Source organism: Ptychodera flava, chromosome 12 (genome assembly GCF_041260155.1).
Source record: "Ptychodera flava strain L36383 chromosome 12, AS_Pfla_20210202, whole genome shotgun sequence".
In the NCBI taxonomy this organism is placed as follows: Eukaryota; Metazoa; Hemichordata; class Enteropneusta; family Ptychoderidae; genus Ptychodera; species Ptychodera flava.
Window position 1 is genome coordinate 37,046,306 of NC_091939.1, and position 19,662 is coordinate 37,065,967.

The 19,662-nt window shown below is 35.9% G+C and overlaps 1 protein-coding gene across 1 annotated transcript in view; it reads left to right on the plus strand.

The window, feature by feature from the left end:
* The window catches only part of LOC139145772 (uncharacterized), a 103,315-nt gene that overhangs the window by 23,829 nt on the left and 59,824 nt on the right, over positions 1-19,662 (plus strand). The window contains exons 6-7 of the mRNA XM_070717076.1: positions 265-467; positions 7,320-7,547. Coding sequence (XP_070573177.1) covers positions 265-467; positions 7,320-7,547 — 431 coding nt within the window. The remainder of the gene's footprint in view (positions 1-264; positions 468-7,319; positions 7,548-19,662) is intronic.

The window sequence follows — 19,662 nt, forward strand, 5'->3', positions numbered from 1 at the left end:
TCCATAATTCCCAAGCTGCTGATGTGCAATGTGATCGGAAGGTTATATCTGATTGGTCAATTATCACTATTCACAGCAACTTAGGGAATCTATTTGTTCAGTTATAACAGTAAAATTCAGCCAACCAATTGGATAATAGCTTCCAAGATGCTGTACATTAAACCTTCCTAAGGGCCATTCTAGTTCCTGTTCATTAATACAAGCTGTATTTAATTTGAACGTGCAAGACACAAATCCCCAATATGAACTTTGCTTTCCTTTCAGATGAGAAAGATGCAGTTAATCCTAAAGCTCATGGTACAAAAGTAGCCCCTCACTACATACTGCATGTCCCTGCTGGTGAATCTGTCACAATTCGTCAAAGATTTTTCGATAAAGCAGAAGATCCAGCGGAGCCATACTTTGGACCAAAATTTGAAGAGATTTTTGAAATGAGGAAAAAAGAAACAGATGAATACTATGAGACTGTAAGTTTTGATGTTAAAAATATTCAATTTTGATACCAATGAACAGCAATTTGTCAAATAGATTTTGCTGCAGCTCTTACATTATGAAGATGATGCAAGTATAACATCATATACTTGTGAAATTTTTATGTATTGGATATTGTTGTTGGCCTTAGGCCCAAACATTGTCTAAAAGCAGGTATGTAAAGGCCCCAAAGTCGACAAAGTGAGTGTCGAACTGAGTATTGAAAATGGCAAAGTGAGTGTCGAACTAAGTATTGAAAATGGCAAAGTGAGTGTCGAACTGAGCATTGAAAATGGCAAAGTGAGTGTCGAACTGAGCATTGAAAATGGCAAAGTGAGTGTCAAACTGAGCGTTGAAAATGGCAAAGTGAGTGTCGAACTGAGCATTGAAAATGGCAAAGTGAGTGTCAAACTGAGCATTGAAAATGGCAAAGTGAGTGTCGAACTGAGCATTGAAAATGGCAAAGTGAGTGTCGCACTGAGCATTGAAAATGGCAAAGTGAGTGTCGAACTGAGCATTGAAAATGGCAAAGTGAGTGTCGAACTGAGTATTGAAAATGGCAAAGTGAGTGTCGAACTGAGCATTGAAAATGGCAAAGTGAGTGTCGAACTGAGTGTTGAAAATGGCAAAGTGAGTGTCGAACTGAGTGTTGAAAATGGCAAAGTGAGTGTCGAACTGAGTGTTGAAAATGGTAAAGTGAGCGTCAAACTGAGCGTCGCAAATGACAAAGTGAACGTCAAATCTCCCCCCCCCCCCCCCAACTGTCTATGGTAAAAGTGAGCAGCGAAAACAAACTGGGAGTGGTGTTGAAAATTTGGAAGTGAGAATCAGACCTGATGTGGAAAATGATAAACTGAGCGTTGAGTATGACAAACTGAGCATCAAAGTGAATAAGGGTACTGCAATGTGTTGAGTATAGGAAATTCAAAGCTTGCAAGGACAGGGCTAATGCTGAATATGATGTAGTGAGAACGGTAGAGTACATGGTTTATGAAACAGCAAATGACATAGAGATTTTTTCAGAAACTGTTGACAATATTTATGCCTGTGTTCTTTTTTCATTAACGTCCTTCTTAGAAGCATGGCGCTTGCGTTGTCGTTCCCAAACCGTGAGAGCCACACACGTCATGTTTGATGACCTTTTGACTATGTCCTGTGACGTCACCAACCTAAGGCATTGCATATATATTTCGTACACTGATATGATTTACACAAGATATTTACACAAGATGATGATTACTCAGACGCATGAAACAATTAGCCGTGTCAAGTTAATTAAGGGTTCATTTGCATATCTAATGAACTGTGTAATTAGTGATATTACTCCAAAATTACATTTATTTATTAAATTTGATGAAACATGCTACAAATGTTGATCTGATAGATATCTAATTGTTCCATGAAGCATAGAGCAGTGTCATTTTAATAAACAGCTCATTTGCATATTAAATTAATTGTTGTAATTAGTGATTTTACTCTGAGAGTACTGTGAAAGTTGATGAAACCTGCTACGTATAATGATATAACAGATATTTGATTGTTCTGTGAAGTGTACTGTTATTAGTGAACCTGTTGCAAAACACGCTAGCACATTCAGTTCACATCTGGTTTTTTATTGGCATTTGCTAATGTATGTAGGATTTGCTTGTCTCATTGCTGTAGAAGTTGATATACGTGTTTCTAAAGTTTACCTCCAGTACCTATGTTGCAGACCTTATATGCTTTTGTCATTCTTGTTAGTCCCCACGGACACCGTCCTTTGCACTTTATTATCTACATGTTGGCCCAAGGTAGTTGTACATACCGGTACACTTTGATTCCTCGACAGATAAACTGCTGAGCACATTTTCTGCTGCGGCTGCAGATAATAAAGACAAGGAGCAAAGTAAAACTCCAGGTCCTTTTTGAAAGTTGTCTGTCCTTCAAGTATTAGACAAAAATTGGTCTTAACTCCATTCAGATCTATATTTCATCATAGACCCTCGAGAGAAAAACAGGACAGGCAACTGCGGTAAAGATCAAAGGGACTTTGGATTAGCAGAGTACGATCCTACTGAGAATAATTAAAATGTGTTAATGGGTCGGGGACAGAATGGTGCCTGACGCAATCGACTGCACGACGTCCAGTTCATAGACACTGCATGCAGGTATATCGTAATAATGTTTTCAGATTACAAGTTATTTTGGATTACCCGCAAGTCCATTTTTTAGAAAGAAAAGTGTTACAAATATTTTGAGAAGAATTCATCAAAATGGTTTTAAAATATTTTTTACATATTAGTAGTGAGATTAGATGCAAATAGAAGTCTACACGGAATCAGTATGTTGCTGTAAAGTGACAAAGTTTCAAATACAAATCCAAAACACATATCACTGCTGTTCCAGACTTAACAGCATTTGACATCACAGAGTTGTTTTCATTCCGCAATCGTCGGTGTATCTCCAAATTTTCCCTCGTTTTTGCAGTTTTTTAACCATTGGAATATTTCTGTACGAGGAGTGCTCCATGATTCGGTAAAATACGTATGTTAACTACTGAAATGTTGTTGTTTGAAAACTGTGAATGGCCAAATTTTTGAGGACAGCGTTCAGCTTTATGTAAATACTTGTCTACCTTACGGCTTCTGACTCCACCAACCATTGTTGAGTCCCAATTTATTGCAAGGTTTTGCCGATAGCGAAGGACAGTGTTAAAAATGTTTTCTTCTAGTACGGTACTTCGCGAGTGTAAACATGTGCATATCTGAATTTTGGTGTTTCTGGAGGCTAAAACAGTACCAAAACATTAGAGGTCATGTACTAGAGCTCCGATGGAGTCGTCAATTTTTATATACCCTGATTTTTATCAAATTTTGTGTGACAGATGAAACAAAGGTCAGGTCTTCATTCTCAGGACTGAGGAAGTGTAGACTTGTCTACCTTGTAAAGGTTTGTTGTTATCGGAGATTTTTCTGGTAGGGAATGTAAACTTTAGATGTCAATACCTAGCAAGAGTTTTCTGTAGCATCTATGGCTAAATGTACACTGTTTTTATTATCTGGTGTTTTCCTGTTGGCTTCAGCTAGAATCCAAAACGTGATCTTGATCGTTATCAGAACATTCACCATGACTGGTATCAAAAAACCCTGAAAAATCTCTGTGTCATTACCCAGAATGTGCTTGTAAGAGCAAAGTGTACATATGCATAATGTCAGTTTGATCATTAATGAGATTAAATGTACGTACAAAGTATTGTTGTCGGGGACCGCTTGGCGAATAAACTTAATATATTCCAAGATAGATCATACAATGAAACAATAGCAGTTGCCTGTCCCGTTTTTCTCAAGGGTTTATGATTTCATGAATGCTCCTGGTGAATGAATGGACCCTTCTCTTTGCTTCAATAGACAGGGACAAACCAAACCTCTGTTCGTTTATTATGACACAAACAACAAAGAGAGTTCTTGGAACAAAACTTGCACAACATGTCATTGACATGTCAGTTCACAGCAGAGATTGTATAAGCTAGTATTTACTGATAATTCTCAGTTCATCACATGAGAAAATCATCAAAGTCTAATCATTGATCATGATTGTTCCTCTTTCTTATTAGTCCCCTCGGACACTAGGGGACTTACAGGTTTGGTCATGTCCGTCCGTTCACGCAGATATCTCAAAGGTGCCTTGAGCGATTTCATTCAAACTTAGTACAAGGATTACTCCTTATGTCATACATATGAATGTCAATTTGTTTTGTGATATGATTCAATATGGCCGCCATGCGGCCAATTTGTTACTATTTTTTCATTTACAGAGTCATAACTCAGACACATCTAAACTGATTTAATTTTAAGTTGGTACAAGGACATCAAGCTTTGTCATACATATGTATGTCAATTTGTTTCATGATACCATTTAATATTGCCACATGGCTGCCATTTTGTTATGATTTTTTCATGTATTGAGCCATAACTCAGGCACATCTCAACCATTTTATTGTAAGTTGGTACAAGGACATCAACCTTTGTCATACATATGCATGTCAATTTGTTTCACAATATGATTCAATACGGCTGCGTGACAGCCATTTCGTTACGATTTTTTCATGTCCCGAACCATAACTCAGACATGTATCAACCAATTTTATCCAAAGTTGGTTTAATGTTTTCACCATCATAGAACTCGATCATTGTCGGACATTAGGCCCCATCCGTATTGCAGTATTTTTAATCACATACCTAATTAATGAACAGGACTCTATTCTCTCCGAGGACTTGTAATTAAAGTACCCATTAAAAAGTGGGGACTATGTTTTCAATGATGACTTGTTTTTTACATGATTTAAAACTGTATATAACCATTATCTGGTGATCTGGATAAAATTGCTGTGATATCGTGACTATGCAAAGCATTATCCACAAAGCATCAAAGAAAACTATTAGTATTAAAAAATTGCTTAGGTTTTGAGACTTCAGGTTTTGAAACTCAATCAAATTTTGAAACTTTTTCGCACATGCTCATTTAAGCTCTTAAGTCTGTCAGTTGCATGCTCAAGAACTCTGCCGTTGGTCATTGGTCGACGTACAACAGAGCAAAGAATTATTTTGTTCAAGGGGAAGATATTTAAATGACTGAATATTTCAATAATCTGACCAATCTAAGGGTTATTTTGATACGTTAAAAGTGACTGAACTGGCATGTTTAACGTGGTGCACGCTGTTTGGACGTTGTGCTGGCATGAACTCAATTACCCATACACCCTGATGTACGTAACCAGGTCAAATGTTTCACGCAAAAAAATTTGGATTGCAGAAAATAACGTACATTTATTTTTAAAAATGACTAGTTGTTATTAGGCTGAAGAAATAATCCAGTGCATATTTTGGGTCGGTCACAAGGAACACCCGCATGTCAAAATTCTTGGTCCTTTGGGAAAACAGTCAGTCTGGGATTGCAGGACTGACATGAATTTCTAAGACGATGCCTTGGGTCAATGATTTTATGACGGCACCCGGTCACAAGCTTTTGCCACGCGTGGTGAAGGCATAGCAATTTTTTATTGCCACATCGGACATTTATTTGCAATTTGCAACTGTAGCGAACAATAGCGTGAACCCTGATTAATCACCAAATATTGTTTACATTAATTCCATGAAGTACATTACAAGATTACATCTTAACTTTGGTATTGTATATCACTAATTTTGATATACCAGGGTGTATCGTGTTTTACGAGTGTGTTTGTTTGTTGCAACAGTTCCTGACAATTACATTCTTGCCTTTGTATTTGATGGATGGTGCATCAAAATGTGTGTAAATGCATGTTACATTATAACTATTACAAGCTAAGGCCTTTGTAAGCTATTAAATATTGTATATAACCAAATGTTAGCAAAGAGTCATTGGTGCTTTTTTGCTTATATACAGCTGCCAAACATATCTTACAAAAATGTCTTCCAGAATGTAGGTAACTTTAATGTGTAATCTTGATGAAATAGACCAACTGCTGAGTGGTAAATGAAAAATACAGATCTAAGTGATGTACATGTATGTGCAAAGCAAGAAAACTTACAAAGGGATAAATAATAATCAGTCAATTAAGTCATCCTGCAACAATGTACTGTTAGTGATTCAAACAGCTCTCTAAAAATAATCTGTGATACCTGTGTTTATCAGGATTCCAGAGCACTTGAAGTAAAATAATGGGAACACATATGGGTGGATAATGAAGGTTGACTCCAGATGCTACTAATAAATTATGAAGATTTTAGTCTTAAGGCAATACCGAAGGATTCAAATTGCTAAGCAACGGTTGCTAAGGGTAATTTCCAAAATCAATCAAACTGCAAAGTTTTCATAGTTTTCTTGGCATACTAAAGATTTATAGAACCATACAATTCCAAGAGACGCAGGTTTGTCGCGTGACTGATCAGTGACGTCACTCATATACAAATTTTCACAGCTCTATTTTAAAACGTTTCAGCTCCTACAAATTTGCACCAAATTTTCCAAAATTTTAGAATGTAACACATGAGATACCTTTTTAGAGCCCCTAGCATGGATTAGGTTATCTGTTTAGGTACAAACGATTTTTGAACAGGAAAATATCTACTGTGTCATTTTGTGAAATTTTGAAGGGTTTTACGGTGATATCTCACAAACGGTCTGGAATTTTTAGAAACGCATGCTTATCTATATTCTCATCTATGACTTCAATAATCCTCCAAAAAATCAGCTAAATTGGTTTACAATTGAGAGAGTTGAAAGATTTTGAGCATTTTCAAAATACCAGGAGTCGAATATCAATAGAAAACAACGGAACGGTAATATTTTGCACGTGGAAAAGTGCGCGTTTGGAACGTTGCCAGCGATAGCAACCAACGCGCGCTTTGAATTCTTCGGTATCGCCTTAATGCTACTGATAAAATATGAAAGTGTTACATCGAATGCAGCTGGTTAATTATAAAGTATTTAACCCTTTGAGCGCCAAAGTCAATTTTTGTCGTCTATATCAAAATATACACCAGTCAATTGTTTTCTAATTTTTGCTGAAATTTTGATAAAAATCTGAAGCCAATAAAATGTGATGTCCATTTGGTCCAAAATTGTCAAAAAATTACAGAAAAATTCACAAAATTGGTTAAATATCGCACACTATAATTTTGGTGGGGAAAATTGCAGCACTCAAAGGGTCAAATGATACATTTCATATATCATTCAATCCTTTTGACAGTCTAACACAAAGAACGGGGAATGTAGAAGTTCATCTTTTGTACAAGAAATGAAGCAAATGTTAACAAGAAACTCATACAATACAGGTTATTGTGTAGCTAACACAACTCATCAAAATTTCTTTCAATAATTGTCAGATCTTCAAAAAGAACTACAATCCAGAAGAGAAAAACGTGGTGAGACAGTGTTATGCAAGTCTGCTTTGGAGCAAACAATTTTATCATTACATCGTCAAAGATTGGCTGTCAGGAGATAAGGAACAACCAGAACCACCACAGGATAGAAAATTTGGACGCAATATTGACTGGAAACATTTGTTTAACAGAGACGTCATATCTATGCCTGACAAGTGGGAATATCCATGGGTAAGCTGACAAATATGCTGACCAATAAAGAAACATCTTATTTCAGTGCTGTAACATCTCTGTATAATTTTGGCAACATGCACTAGACATACAAGTAGTGTTATTTTCTTCCTTAAGTCTAGGTTTTTATGTCTGATGTCAATCCAGTGTACATCGGTACATTTGCTCATGTACATTTGGAGGTGTTTGAAGTACATGAAGAGGGAAATTTTGAGAATGTAATAGCTTACACAGTTGCTGCCACAGGTGGCTCACTAATACAGCCTTTACTATAAGATTTTTTCAAGAACACACAACACGCAAAGTCACCATCATTACTATCCCAGTGTTGCTGTCCAGCAATTACACACTGTTATGTTTACAGTATTACTTGATGCAGATTTTCCATTAATAAAGTTGGTACAACAACTCTAATATTTTAAAGCAAATAAAAAGCAGCTGTATTTGTATTGGAATGCCAAATACAACCTCAATTGAAGCAACATGTATGACTTCTGTCAAAGGTTACCATACTTTCACAGGTAATATCTGTTGTGTAGTTCAAGATCAGGACAAGTTGATGGAGGGTAAGCCTGTGATGTAGTAAACAAGCATATCTGAAATGTCAAAAAATTTTCATCATCCGCCACACAAAGCGCATGACCATTTTGAATTGAGTTTTGCTCAACATGAGCTCCCAGGTCATGTCAATGTATTTGTCCAAGTATTAGCCCCGAGTTTGGCAATATGAAACTTTGTTTATTTAGAGGGAGGGCTTATAAATCAGGCAACCTGATCTTTTCTGTTAGTCATCCAAAATTTAATCTGTCCATTTAATTATTTTTTTAAAAGAAATCATTAATTAGTCCACCTAATTAGTAAGCCTGAAGTCCAGGGAAGTTATAGATTCAGTGCTGTGTGTGTATCCATAAATGCGTGCATCCTTGCGTTCACGGAGATATCTCAAACATGCTCAGGCCGATTTCTTTTAAACTTGGTACAAGATTAATACACTATGGCGTACATGTGCTTATTGATTCCTTTTGTGATAATATGTAAAATAGATGCCAGACAGCCCTTTTGTTTCCATTTTATTTTCATGTCTACAGGCATTATGCAGACGTGCCTCGACTGATGTCATTCAAACTTAGCACAATAGTGGACAACATACTATGACTGACAAATGCATGTCAAATTATTAAGTGTCCACAACCTGTTTTTCATGTCCACAACCAAGACATTCCTTGATCAATTTCCTTGAACTAAGTCTTGGGGGACTTTTAGATTTGGCTCTGTGAGGTTTCTTTAACAATTGCCAGCCATTTTATTTCAAACCTTGCACAAGGACAATAAACCCTTTGCGCCTGTCGTGAGGGGGCATGGAATTATGGGAAAATACTAACCGGAAGTGCGGTAAAACATACAACCTATACTTTAACACGGAAAGATGTGATTTTTTAGCGAAAAAAAAGTGAAATGTGACGTGAATATTATGCTACAACAAGAAAACACCTAGCGGTACATGAAACTAGCTCTGGTAAGTGTTTGTGTGCATGGTTTAGCACTGTAATAAACTGTAGATATCGGCGATTTTCAGCCCGTGAAGCCGGCCAGTTGTAGAGTTGTAGACTTTCACTGCGCTACATACACGTATGCCAGCATAGCATAGCTGGTAATTCAAAGTCTTCAGATATACAAGTAAAAACATCAAAATATTAACAGATTCTTACTCTGTTGACTTATATTTTCATTGCTGTGTTTTTATTTTTAGCTCTGCTGTAAGCGACGCGGAGCTTATCAAATAGGTTGATTTTCCATCGTTGTCCGTCGTCGTCGTCCGTCGTCGTCGTCCATCGTCCGTCAACAATTGCCTTCTCCTCTGAAACCGCAAGTCAAATTGCTTTGAAATTTTATATGCAGTTTACTTGGGGTGACCTCACTCAAGTTTGTTCAAATCGTGGTGAAATTTGTATATTTGTATTTTTGGGGCATTTTTTGGTAAAAAAATCTTCTTCTCTAAAACCGCTTGTCCTGTTACTTTGAAATTTGATATGCAGTTTACTTAGGGTGACCAGTCAGATATGTTCAAATTATGGTGAAATTTGCATATTTGTATTTTTAAGGCAATTTTTGTCATTTTTGGTAAAAAAATCTTTAAAAATCTTCTTCTTCAGAACTACTAGTCAGATAGCTTTGATATTTGGTACATATTTCCCTAGGGATGATCTATTTCAGATTTGTTCAAATTGTGCAGAAATATGCAAATTTGCATTTTTAAGGCAATTTTTGCCATTTTTGGTCAAAAAATGTATTTCTCATGGTCAAAAAATGTATTTCTCAAAAAGTACTGGTCTGATAGCTTTGAAATTTGGTACACAGGTTTCAATAGATAAACTTAGTAATATATATTTAATCTCTGATGAAATCTGTAATTTTGTATTTTTGGGGCAATTTTTGCCATTTTTGGTCAAAAAATGTGTATTTCCAAAACTACTCATCTGATAGCTTTGAAATTTGGTATACAGGTTTCGATAGATGAACTAAATGATCAGCGTTTCCTTTAATCCAAAATCCTGCGTATTTTACGCAAAATTGTTCTGAAATATGCAAAAAAAATAATGACTTTGTAAACTAAGTGGAATGTGTGTTTTATCACAGATGTGTTTTGTGATTACACCTAGCTATCTGCCTTCCTTACATCTTCACTGTCGTTCCCTTAGCCAAACAGCTCTTCTACCCATGACTGTTATCAATCCTCCTTCCCAAGCCAATCAGCCACGTTTGCACACGACACTACATAATCAAGCCTTTGTCTCATCGCCCCCATTCATTCATTCATTCATTCAGCCGCTGGGTTCATGCCATACCAGCTCAGCCTTTGGGGGTCACTTCAGTCATACTTCCTTCGTTTGGGCTTTGGATACCATCCTGACCCCCCATTTCTCGGGAATTCCACTCCTTTCCCACATTTCGGCCTCTCAGGATGGATTCATCATCAAGGTCATTCAGACCTTGACCCCAAGGTCACCAATGACCTTTGCTCGGTTGCTTGACTGAAGGGGCCCTCTCCCATATATTTTGCTCATATTTTTCCTAGGTTAGTTTGCTACTTCTATATTGACTGTTTTGTATTGTAAGTTTTGATAGTACTTAGTTTGAGATCTGCGAGGGCACTAGTTCTATGCCCTTTACTGCTTTATATTTGCCGTTTCATCTTGTGCTTTATTCTATACTTTGTTGGCATTTACGTTCTCCTTTTTTGCAATAAACCCTCCTGTCTTTCCTCAACTTAGCGGTGGTGTGTTCACAAAGTGGAATCTGTGTTTTATCACAGATGTGTTTTGTGATTACACCTAGCTATCTGCCTTCCTTACATCTTCACTGTCGTTCCCTTAGCCAATCAGCTCTTCTACCCATGACTGTTATCAATCCTCCTTCCCAGCCAATCAGCCACGTTTGCACACGACACTACATAATCAAGCCTTTGTCTCATCACCCCCATTCATTCATTCATTCATTCAGCCGCTGGGTTCATGCCATACCAGCTCAGCCAATCCCACCACCATCCCCAGTCTCCTCCTCTCTTTTTCCCTTTCTCTCAAGTGTCTGGGCTTTGGATTCCATCCTGACCTCATTTCTCGGGAATTCCACTCCTTTCCCACATTTCGGCCTCTCAGGATGGATTCATCATCAAGGTCATTCAGACCTTGACCCCAAGGTCACTCTGTCCATCTGTCTGTCCGTCCATCAGTCCGTCCATCTGTCAGCAGCCGTTTCTCTGTCATCCCTGAGCTGTTTTAACTGTGTGCAGGGATAAAGCACTGTGGCATACATATGCATCAATTTATTTTGTGATACAATCTAATATGGCCGCCTGGCGGTCATTTTGTTGCGATAACTGAACTATCCCTAAACCGATTTCATTCAATGTTGATACACAGATAAAATACTATGGCATATATATATGCTTGTCAATTTATCTTGAATTTATCTTGAACTTCAACGATATCTAAAAACCCCGAGTTGCACGTGATATGGACATCTGATGCTCTGCCCCCCAAGCCTTTGACACAAAGTTGAAAAAGCCATTCAGGATGATTGATACTAAGAATTTGACTGTTTGGTGATGTTTCTAGTTACACTATGTCAGCGTTTCTGGCTCTAATAAATCCTTGGGCCTTTCAATAAAAAGTTCTGTGCACTAATTAGCGGGCTATGGTCAGAAATACTGCATCAAATTTGATGAAACATGGTATAGATGTTGATTTCTCAGTACTGTAATACTGAATGAAGACATTAAGAAGTCTCATGTCAATTGATTGCTTATTTGCATATTTGATGAACTTTTATAATTAGTGTGATATGTGTAGAAATACTGTTGATCTTCCAGTAGTTTTATGGCATGCAAAGATAAGTAGTAATACCATGTCAGTTAAGGGGGCGCTGCACCCAACACAGCATATTTTGCTCAAAAATCACGTTTTTGCAAATATTCATTCAATTTTAATTAATATGTGAACCCAAGATTGAAATGTTGGTGGGGTTCAGCTTTTAGCTTGCCAAGCAGTCGTAAGTTTCGTGATAAAGAAGTGTTAATTTATGCAAATGAATGCAAATCACCTGATTTCCTGGCTTCTTTTTCCTCCAAATTTCAAAATTTCCAAAGAATTTAACTCCACTCTGGCAGGGTCGAATTTTCTGAAATTTTCACATTATGTTCTTTAAATGCTCTTTAAAAAAATGGCTATTTTGTTTGGAAATAAAATTCTTGCATTTTAAATAAGAGCAGTTTAATTTTGGTAATCATGATTTTAATCACTTTTTTTGACTGTCAATTTTTCAACCCTTGCCATTTTTGAATGAGGATAGATAATGCAAAATAAAATAGTCGTTTTTTTCTACATATACTCTTCTTTCAATTTAAATATTACATTTCAGAAAATAGTGTCAAGTTTTTGCCTTACATTAATTTTTATCATTAATACCAAAATTGATGATTTTTATCCAAAATATACACCCACTTGTCATCTTTGATGAGAAATATTGCTTTAAAAAAAACTGTGTTGGCAACATGCAGCTCCACCTTAACTGCATATTTAATGAATTTTCGTAATTTATCTGATATGGCGAGAAACGATTCATCAAATTTCATGAAACTTGGTACAGATGTTGAGCTCACATTGCTTTAATATTGAATAATGACACTAAGCAGTGTCATGTCAATTAATTTTTAAATTACATGTTTAATGAACTTTCCTAATTAGAGTGATTTGTCCAGAAACATGTCATTAAATTTGATTAAACTTTGTTCAGGTGTTGATCTAACAGTGCTGTAATACAATTAATTGATACTTAGTGGTATCGCTTATGAAATGCGGTATACATGATAATCTGTCAGTGTTATAATAGAATGCAAAAATGTTTGACAACATCCTGTCGATTAATTACTAATTGACTTATTTAGTGACCTTTTGTAGTGAGGGTGGCAGACCGCCATGCAACTCATCTTAAATCACACACCCAATAAATGAACCGGACTCTATCCTCTCCAAGGACTTGTAATCAAGGTACCCGTTAACAAGTGGGGACTGTGTCGTCAATGATGACTTGTTTTCAGGAGTATTAGTTTTCGGTGTTATGAACAATTTTTGTGATTGTGCAAGAATTTTCTTTCGATTAGTCGGCTGAGTTGTATCGATGTCTTTCCTTTCCGATGGTGATTTCCGCACGTACATTACATGTTTGTCCGAATGGTCAAGCTTTAGTTCGGGGTCGGGATTCTCATTTGTTGGTCTGGCTTCGACAAAGTGAACACTGCAAATACTAGTGTTTTTCAATGGCCTCCATATTTTGTCCACAATGGAAGGACACACCCTGTTGACAAGTTTTATCCATCGCTTTCTACCACATTTGTTTTTTCTTTCACCGGGAAAAGAAAATAACTGAAAGGGTGGTTTGCAAATGCAAAAGTCCCTCTGCGGGCAGAAATGATCGCTAACCCACTTTTTCAGTTTATAATTGTTGTTCCTACAGCCAACAATGCTACAGTTTCTTTTACTTTTACCATGTCTTTTATTCAAGGTGCTCTCTTCATAGACCTATTGAAGACAATATATGAAAAAGAATAGGCAATCACCAAAGTACAAAGTAAAATTTGTAATATTTCTTGCAGGCAAATAGAACCAGATATGAACTGAATATGCTCACGTGTTTTACAACAGGTTCATTAATAGTAGTGCGCTTCACAGAACAATGAGATATGTGTTATCACCATATGTAGCAGGTTTTTTAGCTACTATAGACTATAGTCTATAGAAGCTATTTGGATGGGTATCCGTCCGTCGTCAGTCTGTATGTATGTATGTATGTATGTATGTATGTCCGTTTGTGAGGCGTCTGTCCACTCAAATATCTTGAGAACCGCAGTACTTACTGATTTGATATTTGCTGTGTAGATGAAAAATATGATTTTGAGAAACTGTTTTTTTTAATTTTTTGATATTGTTGAAAATAGGCAAATTAATGCCAAAAAAGGCGTTTTGGGTAAAAAATTTTCTTCTTCATAACCGCTGGTCAGACAGCTTTGTTATTTGGTATACAGGTCCCTAGGGAGAACCCAACTTAGATTTGTTAAAATTGTGATGAAATATACAAATGTGTATTTTTAAGGAATTTTTTTTCCATTTTTGGTCAAAATTTGACTTACATTGTATGTAATTCTTGTACTGTATAAACCCTATCAATTCATCCAGAATCCATAATTGAATTAATTAGGAAATCATCAAAGCCAAAATAATTTTAGTGTAGAATTATTAGAAAGTTCAACTCTTTTGACAGTTCATAGTGAAGTGCTTACCATCTTGGAGGATTAAAACATGTAAAGGCAACTTTCCTGAATCCCAACTTTGACATATTCTTAACCCTCATTTATTGTGCTCTGTATGTTATCTAAAAGAAATTGCTCATAATAGTTTGTCATGATAGGGTGATCAAATAAATAGAGATAGAGAAGGTTCCAATTTCCATTTTTGGTTGACTTGGTAAGGATGAAATTAAATTACTTTTCGAGGAAAGTAATAGAGTGGTCAATTAAAAGAGTGGTCAAAGTGATAGGGTTTTTATGGTAAAGCTGGGCTGTAAGATTCGTCATGTGCTATTTATAGCAATTATGCAATCTGTGTAAACAGTGCAATGAAAGTGTTACATGATCCTTATAATGCTTTTGATGACCTTGAACTTCTTAAGTGTCAAACATTTGTCTCTTCTGTGTGCTTTCTCTGATTACCCACAGGCTCAACTTATTCAACAGAACTTATTTGCAATGTTAATTTGAAAGTTAAAATGTGCGTGGTTATTAGGATGAAAATACTGATAAAGGTAACCAGCTGAAGATTCTTTATAACCTAACAGATATGCTGTTTTTTATGACGTAATTCTTGACAAGCAAGTCTTGTTTACTTTAATTAGAATGTAATTAACTCTCGTTTATTAACTACTATAGACCAATATAGTCTACAGAAGCTATTGGGATGGGTATCTGTCCTGCGTCCACCATCAGTCTGTATGTATGTTTGTATGTATGTACCCGGTATGTATGTCCGTTTGTTAGGCGTCCGTCCACTCAAATATCTTGAGAACTGCAGTACTTACTGATTTGATATTTGTTGTGTAGATAAAATATATGATTTTGAGAAACTGTTTTTTTTTAATTTTTTGATATTGTTGAAAATTGGCAAATTAACGCCAAAAAAGGCGTTTTTGGTAAAAAATCTTCTTCTTCATTACCACTGGTCAGACAACTTTGTTATTTGGTATACAGGTCCCTAGGGATAACCCAACTTAGATTTGTTAAAATTGTGATGAAATATGCAAATCTGTATTTTTAAGGAATTTGTTTTCCATTTTTGGTCAGGCCATCCTGAAATGAGCTATCAAAGATATCCACCTTCTTCATCAATACATGTGTCACAAAAGGTTATTCTCTACATAACACAGCAGAGCTCTGTCAACTGTTGAGTCGCTTGTTTTTTCAAAACCGCTGGTCAGACAGCTTTAATATTTGGTTTACAAGTCCCTTGGATGACCTTAGTGAGATAATTTCATACAGTCAGGAAATACTTAGTTTTGTATTCATGTCTATAGTAGCTTCAGGGACTTTGGCCCTATGTTTTAAAACTTCACACAGTACTCTCAGAGTTTAATCACTAATTACAAAACTTTATTTAATATGCGAATGAGCTGTCAATTAACTTGACACTGCTCAATGCTTTATGGGACAATTAGATATCCATCAGATCAACATTTGTAGCACGTTTTATTTAATTTAATGCTGTAATTTTAGAGTAATGTCACTTATTACAAAGTTCATTAAATACGCAAATAAACCGTACGTTAACTTTTGACACTGTTCAACGATTCATAGCACAATTAAATATTTATCAAATCAATATCTGTAGCACGTTTCACAAAATTTTAGTGCCGAAATTTCAGAGTTATATACCTAGTTACAAAGTTTATTAAATATGCAAATGAACCCTTAATTAACTTTATACTACTAAATGCTTTACAACACATTTAGATATCTGTCGTATCAGTATGTGCAGAAGTTTCATCACATTTGATGCAGTTATTTCGGAGTTATATCACTAATTATAAGACTTCATGGAATATGCAAATGAGCTAATTATTAACTTGACACTGCTCAATGCTTCTTAGTACAATTGGATATTTATCAGATCAACATCTGTAGCAAGTTTCATCAAATTTAATGCTTTAATTTTGGAGTAATATCACTAATTACAAAGTTTATTAAATATGCAAATGAACCCTTAATTAACTTCACACAACTAAATGCTCTACATCACAATTAGATATCTGTCGGATCAGTATCTGCAGCAGATTTCATCACATTTGGTGCAGTTATTTTGAAGTTATATCACTAATTACTAAACTTCATAAAATATGCAAATGACCTATTTGTTAACTTGACACTGCCAAATGCTTCTCAGTACAATTAGATATTTATCAAAACAATATCTGTACCCAATTTCACTGACTTGGGTGCCGTATTTTCAGAGTTATATACCTAATTACAAAGTTCATTAAATATGTAAATGAACCCTTAATTAATTTAACACTACTAAATGCTTTACACTAAGGTTAGATATCAGTCGGATCAGTATCTGCAGCAGATTTCATCACATTTGGTGAAGTTATATCGGAGTTATATGACTAATTACAAACCTTCATAAAATATGCAAATGAGCTATTTATTAACTTGACACTGCCTAATGCTCCGAAGTATAATTAGATATATATCAGATCAATATTTGTTGCAAGTATCATCAAGTTTGGTGCAGGAATTTCAGAGTTATGTCACTAATAACAAAAGTTCATTATATATGCAAATGAGAAGATAATTGACATGACACTCACAGTATCATCATAATGTTCTTAGATTGTCATCTGTGAAAAGTTTCATGAAATTTTGTGTAGTATTTCTTGATATATGTCTACACTGTCATTACCGTCTCCATAGGGAAACCATTGTATGGAAAAAAACGATATTGCATAACTTCATTAATATTCAAGCCACACTAACCAAAATCTAATCAGTTCTTGTAAGTAGCACATGGTACCTGTGTACCAAATCAGACTTGGATCCGTTCAGGCGTTTTTGAGTTATCGTGTAAACAAACAGACAGACAGACAGACACACACACACACACACACACACACACACACACACACGGACAGACAGACAGACATCGCTATGACAATAGCCCACGTGTTTACACACGTGAGCTAATAAGAAGGAAAATGTCTGTCCCGATACGAGAGCGGGTGACACGTACTGTGTTACATGGCCCTGCTGACTGTAGCGCTGGTATGTTGACCATGCGCGTCCCGTACCCAAGGGACCTGTAGTAGCACAGCGGAAACAAATTTTCACGAACATTCTATTTTTAGTCCCCACAAACACCGTCCGGGGGGACTTATAGGTTTGGTCATGTCCGTGCGTGTGTCCGTGCGTGCGTGCGTGCGTGCGTGCGTGCGTGCGTGCGTCCGTCCATCCGTTCACGCAGATATCTCAGAGATGCAAATACCGATTTCATTCAAACTTGGTACAAGGATTACTTCATATGTCATACAGATGCACGTCGATTTGTTTTGGGATACGATCCAATATGGCTGCCAGACGGCCATTTTATTACGATTTTTTCATGTACAGAGCCATAACTCAGACATGTTTCAACCGATTTTATTCAAAGTTGGTACAAGGACATTGACCAATGTCATAGATATGCACGACAATTTGTTTTGTGATACGATCCAATATGGCCGCCAGGCGGCCATTTTATTACAATTTTTAGCTACTATAGACTATAGTCTATAGAAGCTATTGGGATGGGTATCCGTCCGGCGTCCGTCGTCAGTCTGTATGTATGTATGTATGTATGTATGTATGTATGTATGTATGTCCGTTTGTGAGGCGTCCGTCCACTCAAATATCTTGAGAACCGCAGTACTTACTGATTTGATATTTGTTGTGTAGATGAAAAATATGATTTTGAGAAACTAATTTTTTTAATTTTTTGATATTGTTGAAAATAGGCAAATTAATGCCAAAAAAGGTGTTTTTGGTAAAAAATCTTCTTCTTCATAACTGTTGGTCAGACAGCTTTGTTATTTGGTATACAGGTCCCTAGGGATAACCCAACTTAGAGTTGTTCAAATTGTGATGAAATATGCAAATGTGTATTTTTAAGGAATTTTTTTGTCATTTTTGGTCAAAGTTTGACTTACATTGTATGTAATTCTTGTACTGTATAAACCCTATCAACTCACCCAGAAAAAAATAATTAATATGATTATAAATAATTGAATTACTAGTAATTAGGAAATCATCAAAGCCAAAATAATTTTAGTGTGGAATTATCAGAAAGTACAACTTTTTTTTGACAGTTCATTATTGAGGATTAAAACATGTAAAGGCAACTTTCCTGAATCCCAACTTTGATATATTCTGAACCACCATTTATGTTATCTAAAAGAAATTGCTCATAATAGTCTGTCATGATAGGGTGGTCAAATAAGTAGAGATAGAGAAAGTTCTAATTCCATTTATGGTTGACGTGGTAAGGATAAAATAAGATTACCTTTTGAGGAAAAAAATAGAGTGGTCAATTAAAAGAGTGGTCAAAGTGATAGGGTTTTTATGGTAAAGCTGGGCTGTAAGATTCCTCATGTGCTATTTATAGCAATATGCAATCTGTGTAAACAGTGAATTGAAAGTGTTACATGATTCCTTATCATGCTTTTGATGACCTTGAACTTCTTAAGTTTCAAACATTTGTCTCTTCAGTGTGCTTTCTCTGAGTACGTACAGTCTCAATTTATTCAACAGAACTTACTTACAATGTTAATTTGAAAGTTAAAATGTGCTTGGTTAATAGGATGAAAATACTGATATTAAAAGATAATCAGCTCAAGATTCTTTATAACCTGACAGATATGCTGTTTTTTTATGATGTAAATCTTGATTGAAGCAAGTCTTCTTTACTTTAATTAGAATGTAATTAACTCTCGTTTATTTGCTATTATAGACTAATATATTCTGATGAAATATGCAAATCTGTATTTTTACAGAATTTTTTTCCATTTTTGGTCAGGCCATCCTGAAATGAGCTATCAAAGATATCCACCTTCTTCATCAATACGTGTGTCACAAAAGGTTATTCTCTACATAACACAGCAGAGCTCTGTCAACTGTTGGGTTGCTTGTTTTTTCAAAACCGCTGGTCAGACAGCTTTAATATTTGGTTTACAAGTCCCTTGGATGACCTTAGTGAGATAATTTCATACAGTCAGGATATACTTAATTTTGTATCCATGTCTATAGTAGCTTCAGGGACTTTGGCCCTATGTTTTCATGTACAGAGCCATAACTAAGACATGTTTCAACCGATTTTACTCACAGTTGGTACAAGGACATTGACCAATGTCATAGATGTGCACGTCAATTTGTTTTGTGATACGATTCAATATGGCTGCCAGGCGGCCATTTTGTTATGATTTTTTCATGTACAGAGCCATAATTCAGACATGTTTCAACTGATTTTATTCAATGTTGGTA